General features: G+C 34.4%; 2 protein-coding genes across 3 annotated transcripts; one reads left to right on the forward strand and one right to left on the reverse strand.

Moving 5' to 3' along the window:
- LOC105160245 lies at window positions 1,367–3,144 on the reverse strand. Its single transcript, XM_011077539.2, has 2 exons — window positions 2,993–3,144; window positions 1,367–2,200 (listed from the first exon to the last, which is right to left on the reverse strand). Exon 2 carries the CDS (start codon window positions 2,075–2,077, stop codon window positions 1,586–1,588), a length of 492 nt encoding a protein of 163 aa, XP_011075841.1. The 5' UTR covers window positions 2,078–2,200; window positions 2,993–3,144; the 3' UTR covers window positions 1,367–1,585.
- Window positions 3,682–7,386, forward strand: LOC105160258 (repressor of RNA polymerase III transcription MAF1 homolog). Of its 2 annotated transcripts, none has more exons than XM_011077571.2 (11): window positions 3,682–3,918; window positions 4,842–4,915; window positions 5,061–5,131; window positions 5,221–5,270; window positions 5,638–5,711; window positions 5,792–5,854; window positions 6,200–6,287; window positions 6,434–6,496; window positions 6,627–6,706; window positions 6,808–6,879; window positions 6,969–7,386. In XM_011077571.2, exons 2-11 carry the CDS (start codon window positions 4,884–4,886, stop codon window positions 7,048–7,050), a joined length of 675 nt encoding a protein of 224 aa, XP_011075873.1. In that variant the 5' UTR covers window positions 3,682–3,918; window positions 4,842–4,883; the 3' UTR covers window positions 7,051–7,386. The 2 variants fall into 2 exon arrangements, with proteins under 2 accessions (XP_011075873.1, XP_011075881.1); XM_011077579.2 differs by lacking the exon at window positions 3,682–3,918 and adding an exon at window positions 4,049–4,068.

Here is a 7,899-nt window from a genome sequence, read left to right on the forward strand (position 1 = left end):
TACGCCCAGAGGTATTCTACTTTTTGTCTGTGTTTCTTTGTTTACTTGTTTTGTAGTTGAGATTCCAACGGGGAAAGGGGTATCTTTTCTTTATTTTTTCAGTCTAGAAGATCAGTTAAGTATGAGTATGGATTATGCAAAAGCTCATTTCGCAAATTCTGTTTATAGAAAATTAGCTCACAAGATTCTTCCCATATACACTCTTCCACCACTTTATGCAGTTTTTTTTAAGATTAAATGCAATTTACCCCTACCCTTACATTATATGAAATGAGCAAATTAACCTCTGTAAAAAAAAAAAACAAACAAATTAGCTCTTTGTGAAAAGAAAAATAGAACAATTACACGCGAGATCGTTTAATTCACCCGTTTTTTCTTTAATTTTATTTTTTTAATTTTTATTATGAAATTATATTTTTAATCTTATTAATAACTATTGGATTAATTTGAATCTAAAGTCCAAATTAAATTAATAAATGTACGGTCCAAATTTTGATTTATTTCACTTGATGGTTAATATTTAAATAAATACATAAACTTAAAGAATATAAATAAAAAAATATATATTATATATAATTAATAATTATATATAGAGAGAGAGGGGGAGGGTGGCTGGTGAGGGGGTGGGATGGAGTGAAGTTTTTCTTTTTATTTTTAAATAAAAAAGTATGTATTATTAAAAATATTATATATTTTATAAAAATTAGTTCTATTCAATAAATATTTATATATATTATAATTATTAATAAATTTTATATAATATATTATATAAAAATAATATTTATATTTGAAAAAACCATGCCCAGTTGCAAGAAAGGCGAGTGCATTACACACCTCCCTCTAAGGAAGTGAATTACTTCAATTTTAATAACATAGAGAGGTAATTGATATTTTTTTTCACATGAGGTATTTTAAACATTAATATCACACAGAATGATATGCATTTTTTCTATTTTTTTAATGTTGAAAAATTCAGACAGAGAAAAGAAATTATGGTAGCATATGTCAGATCAAACACTAATAATATTTGTGGGATTTCTTGTTGTTCCACTTGAAGTATTGTTTTGAAATCCGAGGATGGTTGGTAACTTTCTCATACCAATGAGAGAATATGTTAATGTTGTCCAAACCCATTATTTCACCCAAAATGAGACTTGCAAACCCGCTAGGACTCATCGCTCTCCTTATGATTTTTGTTGTGGTATTTATTTTTCATGCATATTAACGACCAATAAACTGCAACAAACACCTATACGTTAGATTTTTGCGGGAAATAGCCTGGAGAATCCAAATGATGTTCCTGATTACAGATTTCGGACCTTGGCTCTTTAGTTTCAATTCGAGGTGGTTTTCTCTTTTTCCAAGCTGTCTGAATGGAAAAATCAATTATATCAAGACATCAAACAACTATTTCAAGTTCAAAAATATAATCATACATCTAAACCGAAGACAGTTACTTTGAAACTACACCAACAGGTGGAATTCGAAAATTCGCCCAAACAAGAGAGCAACAGCTTTTCCATCCTAAAATTCCATCCCTCTCATCTAAATTCCTTTCGGAAACTTCTTGCATATGATGCTTCTTTCATGATCCCTTGAACATGGAAGTTGGAGACAAGGGAGGAGTATCCAACTGGTACAAGTTGAGTGCCGGACCAACAAACCGGAACAATATCCATCCTCCAATAACAATAAATATGGATGCATATGCAAATTTGTTAAGCCAAAACAATGCACCCTTCTCACCCACATACAGCTCCATAGCCTTCTCAGCGAGAGTCATTGAGTCCCAATCCTTTGGAGGAGAAGCCACCTTCGATGGCATTTTATCAATAACACCATCCTGCTGTTGCTTTCTTCTTTTTCTTGAACCTCTTTTGAACCGAATTTCTACCATTTCTGGTCGTGTTATAGGTGGTGGGGCAGGTGGAGATGTGTCTAAGTCATTGCCACTGGCAATGTTATTGCCGTTATCACTACTGCTTTTGATTACTACCAGAGATGGAATGTAATGATGCTGGAAAGTATGCGGCATATGAGAGGGAAAAGTGGTGAAAGTTTTTGTGAAGGACAACATTTTGTAGTTTGCTCAAAGCCAGAGGAGGCAGTGGCCAAAGAACAGATTTTCTTATCCAAGGTTTGGAGTTAGCAATCTTTTCATGTAGTGTAAGAACAGTTTCCAGATGTAGCTTGCAATCACCTGATGTCAAACCATCAAAATCATTACATGTCAATTACAAACACTTGGATTTGGCAAACTAAACAAAAATTACGCACAATTTCATCATATTTCAAACCATTCCAAAAGTTCCTCAGTTGTTAGTAATAACAAATAAACTTCTGACAACATCGACCACGCATTGTTTAAAAGACACTTGTGAAAGAAAAATCTTTACTGCAAGATTGAGCATCTCCAGTTATCCACTTGATGCAGCATGTATATCAATCCAAGAATAGTTCATCAAACATGATCGAATTCATTTACATCAACTGCTGCAAATGCTCAACACCCACAAAAATATTTGGCCCAAAATATAGAATTATCTCAGCTCACATACAGTACGGATACTGAATAAACTTGTACACCATACCCCATTTCTCTAATCAATCCTTCCAGAATTTACACAACTTTTTCACAGTTTTACTTAAAATTACTACCCTCAATTTCAAATTCAACATTCACCCACAGATTTTTCGCAAATTCTCTCTCCTCAATTCACATGAAGACCCAAAATTGGCAGAAAAAAGACGCAATGATTTCACCAAATCAATTCTGTTCCCAATTTACTTGACTGAATACCGACAGTGGCGTTGCAGTTTAGCTATTCAAGAATAAAAAAAGACCACCTTCTACACAAAGCAATACATGTAACGAAGAATTCAGACGGAAAACTGAATTCTAATAAACAATTAGGCCACAATCACAGACATAAGTGAGAGAAAGGATAACGAGGCTCAAAAGAAGTACATACATACATACATACATACATACCTGTATGAATCCAAAATGAAGACTGCGAGCAACATGATTCTTATGGTTCCAGATTGTTTTGTTTGGTGATATGAGAGTAAGCCAATAACAAACACGATTTCTTCAGAAACAGACCTTTATGCAAGGTAGAGTTGCATTTGCTGCTGCCAGCGACTTTGTCACATTTTATTTTATTTTTTTGACAGCCATATCATTGTCACATTAATAATATACACCTAAATCAAATTGAATCTGCCATCAAATTAAAAAAGAATGTTTTTAGCAAAATTATATTCTTAAGCTTTCAAATTAAACTAAAATGTGTTTTTAAGTTCAAGAAATATTTGAGAATCAAAATTAGTATTCTAAAACAAATTGATGAAATTTCAATTGAGAATAAGAGAAAGGTGGATTTGTTGCTCTGTTTTTTTTTTTTAAATAAAATTTATTACTACATCATATAATATATTTATATTTAAATATAAATTCAACACAATAATACTTGGAAATTAATATAAATAAATAAAAAGATACAACAAAACTGCTATGAAAAAGGAGATAATGTGTTGTATTTTTATTTTATTTACTTGTGCAATTTATGTGATGATGTATGGACTCGAACGAAACTAATAGAGCGTTTCATTTGTTTTGAGAAATGAAAGGTAAATGAAAGCGGACTTCCTGCATTCCTAAAAAGAACTGCTTAAAGATAAATCCACAAATAGCGACTTCAGTTGTTGAGAATAGCGCCTTACCAACTTTGAACCCTCGCCAGAAGTCAGAAATATCCCAATCTCACCCGATATTCAAATTGACAAATAAATCATCAAAATTGAGTGGATTCCGCAGTTTGGTTCTCATTTGCTTGCCACCCGTTTAAATTTCGCTCAATTAATTCGAGGAACTCCCGTAGATTGCTTTTCTTTCCGACGAATCGGCTAAAAAGGGTATGCTTATCTCTATTTTCGAAGAATTCTGCTTATGTAATTCCTTTCGGTTACAATATTTTTTGTCTTTAGTTACTGCTGAATTCTTGTTTCTTTGTTTATGTTTATGGAAAGTCTACATGTAGATCTGCTTAAACTCGTGATGTTGAGGTGGGTTTTGTTTATAATTGGATAGTCTTTGAAGCCAGTGTTCGTCCATGCCTGCTTTTGATTTCTGGTTCTGTGCTTAATTTTGTGATTCGTAAGTATTTCTCTTTTCGGCTTTACGGTTGGAAAAATTGGGTTGGTGGTGTTTGTTTACTAAAGTGCATGTGGGTTAAGAAAAGGTTGAAAATTTTATGGATTTTGGTTAAATTATAGGGGGATATTTTAGAATTAGAAGTAAGAAGCCCTATTTGGACTAAAGGGGGGAAAATTTTCTGGATAATTTGTGATTGACTCGAAATTTAGGTTTCCCATGGCATGGAATCGTGGATTTACTTTAATTTGGAATATGTGTACTCAGGGAAGATAGAACTGAGATTTGAAGGAAGATAGGATGTTTTGGAAAATTTTGTGCAACCATCTAAAGTTGGGTTCGGATTGCCCTTTACCTGCCTGTACTTTTTGGAATTGCAAACAAACGGATTTAACCCTGGAATAATGACTTCCAGATCTGATGAGGACCCCAATTTAACGACATTATTGTGCTTTATCATCATAAAGTAACTCTTTGAGCTTTTGGTGTTAGAGGATTGGCGTGTTTAAAGCCAATCCAATGAGTAGTTTGATCAGTATAACTCTTGTGGCTGTTTGAGTTGGTGAATTATTTTCAACTTTTGTGATTGCTTGAGAAGTTCAAGTTAGTTTTCTTGAGATGGTAAATAACTTTTAATGTATTTGGCTTGAAAAATTTCAGATTTTCATATATATCATTAATGCAGGCAGTATCTTTAGTGAAGTCGCGGCTTCTATTGGCATCCATCATGAAGTACTTGGAATACACTCCTCTTGAACGGTAAGTTTTAAAGATTTCACAGATCTAATTTATTCTACTTCATTTTTAATCGTTAATTGACTAAAATGTTCGTGATAATAAGTTTTTCTCCCTCTGATTTGCCCTTGGACATTAATTGATTGATCAATATGTGGTGTTTCCTCAGGATAAATGATTTCTTGAGCCATGTAAATCTTGTAGAACGAACTATCAAAGGATGCTTGGAGGCTTACTCTTGTAAGTATGATTTCCAATATGAGAGCACACAATATGTTTGTTGGTGGAAATTGAAGGACATGGAGTTTCTTGGCTCTCTGCTTTTTTAGGCAAACATACGGGAACAGATAAGAAGCTCTCTCTGAGCCTGGAGAATGAGGTAATAATTTCTGTTTTTTATATCTATTTTATGGACTATGGAGATATTCTAGTTTCGCATCCTTGATGTTTCAAATAGTCTCCTTTGCCATCAATAGATAGGCGGTCAATGCTCTTATCTTCTGAATCATATCTGATTTCTACTAGTTTGGACTCAGTATCTTTCCATCTTAAGATTTCTCACATGTATTTTTCAGATTCTATGCCCAAAATTTTGTTTGTTATGAAGTTTTAGCTTGTATCTCCATGTCGTATCTTTCATAAATTGGATATTGTGTTATCTAGTTCAGTCTCAAATTAATGTATCACCACATGTTTTGCTGAGATTTAATTATTTTTATTCTTTCAAATTATTTTTTCAAATCCAGATTCTTGATCATCTTGGAAAGTCCTCGGATACAGACTCTTCTTCACCAGTTGAATATCTCTTTAGTAGATCCAGGTTGCTGAATCATCTAAAAACTTGTTAACTTTTCATTCTCTTGTTTGATATGAGCCTCATTTCATACTTTTACCTGGCAGCCGGAAGACATTGATTTATCTGCTTCTTACTCTCCATCACATGTATCCAGACTATGACTTCAGGTAACTCTGTATCTTATGTTGGATTATGTAATTATTGATTGAGATGGAGCCAACAAGGAGGATTATGGGTAATGCCACTGTCAGCTTTCTTTGCGACGTGGCATCCCGCTATATAATCCTTTCTTAACAGCTTTGGGAGTGTTGTCAGAAGGTTTGACAGACAGTTTAGATTACTGTTGCTCTTATAGGAGCTGAGAGTTCAAGTCTCTCCATATCCCAACACAGTAGTCAGTTGATATCTTGGTTCTTAGTTGTGTCACTGCCATTATACATCTTTTGATGCTGTGAGATATATATTCTGTTTCTCCTTTTTATGCTACAATCTGCCAATATTTGGTTTACCAGTGCAGTGAGAGCCCACGAGTTTTTCACTGAAGAAAGCTGGGACAGTTTTAAACAAATTTTCGATGTTTACATGTTCGAAGCGTCAAAGGTAGTTTCCTATATCTATGATTCTATAACTGAAAAACCAAATAAAAGAGTTTTGTTTTTTTTTTTTTCCCTACTAAGACCAAATAAAAGAGTTTCTAGTGCTGCAAAAAAGCATTTATGGTCAAATTTCTGAGCTTTTGATTGCAGGAGTGGCTTGAGGAGAATGAGGGAGGTCCACTGCTAGAGACCTTGTACAAGGCTCTAGATGAGGTATCCTAATCCTTGGAGGAACCAAAGAAAAAACAAAAGAATGGAGGACCATGTCCATGCACAAAATGGCTAACTTAAAAGGCTTTACCACTTTAGATAGAGCAATTTCTTGACACTATTGATCTTGCAGGTTGTGAAACTAGCAGAATGTGAAATCTACAGTTACAGCCCAGACGCTGAAGCTGACCCCTTTCTTGAAAAAGGAGCCATGTAAGCTTTAATATGATTATGTAATAGATGATTTGGCTTTAGTAGATATTAAACTTTTGTCCTTATTGCTTATTATTCTTTTTATTTTCCACACCTTCCAGATGGTCATACCATTTCTTTTTCTACAATAGAAAGCTCAAGCGGGTCGTAAGCTTTCGGTTTAGCTGTTTAAGGTAATTGAGACTTTTATTCATCCATCGTTTTTTACTGCCATTTGAATTAAATAAGTTCTTTGGCTTAATCCACCTGCTCTTTGTGGCAGCAACTTGGTGAGTGAAGGCTTTTTTGCTGATGATTCGAGTTACGAGGAAGATGGAGAAATATTTGATGGTATGGACATATGATCATCAATTGCTGCAATCCAATGATTATATCACTGTAGAATACCTGTATCAACCTCTCGTTGCAGTATCTTGGTTAGTAGCTAGGTTGATGTATGTTGTTCTTGGGTTCTGTAAATAAGTGTTTACACCTCTCCTGTGTAAATACGGTTAGTGAAGCTCACATCACTTGTTCTGTTGTGCTCTAGAAATCTTGTGTCATCGTCATTTCTGTATCAGGCCTGAGGTTTATCTCATTAACTTTTAATTAGATGGTTGTATTGTTTGAATTTTAAACTTGTACTGCCTTGATCGGCCTTAGTTAAAATCCTTGGTTGAAATGGTTTGTTTACAACACTATCCTGAGGTGTTGATGGATTAATAGATAGAGCAAAGTGAAGAGATTAATGTTGTTTTCTGTCGTAATAATTGAAGAACCTCTTCATATTCACCTTTATGACAAGAATTATATGGCTGTTGAAGGGATTGTACCAACACGACATCACTTGGACCTCATCTTTGTTCATTTCCGGGACAGTGAGCGTGCATACGTATGCGTTCTCAGTTCTGTAACTTTGTATGTCATTCTTAGGAGCCTCTACTGCCCGTGAAGGGTCCTGCGACTGACGACAAATTCATCATCATCATCATCGAAGGGTGATTGAGAATTAGGTCTAGGATGATGTTGGATTAAAGGGTAGATTTTGATTGGATGGCAACTCGATTTCACTAACGGTTTTAGGTTGTTCGGAATGGGATGCCATTTTTCTCTTCCGGCTACCTACTTAAGATGATCATATATGTGTTGTGTGTGTGTATATATATATATATATATTGATCATTTTGTATAGCGGGGGGGGGGGGGGGGGGTTG

Source organism: Sesamum indicum, linkage group LG1 (assembly GCF_000512975.1).
Source record: "Sesamum indicum cultivar Zhongzhi No. 13 linkage group LG1, S_indicum_v1.0, whole genome shotgun sequence".
NCBI classification, from domain to species: domain Eukaryota; kingdom Viridiplantae; phylum Streptophyta; class Magnoliopsida; order Lamiales; family Pedaliaceae; genus Sesamum; species Sesamum indicum.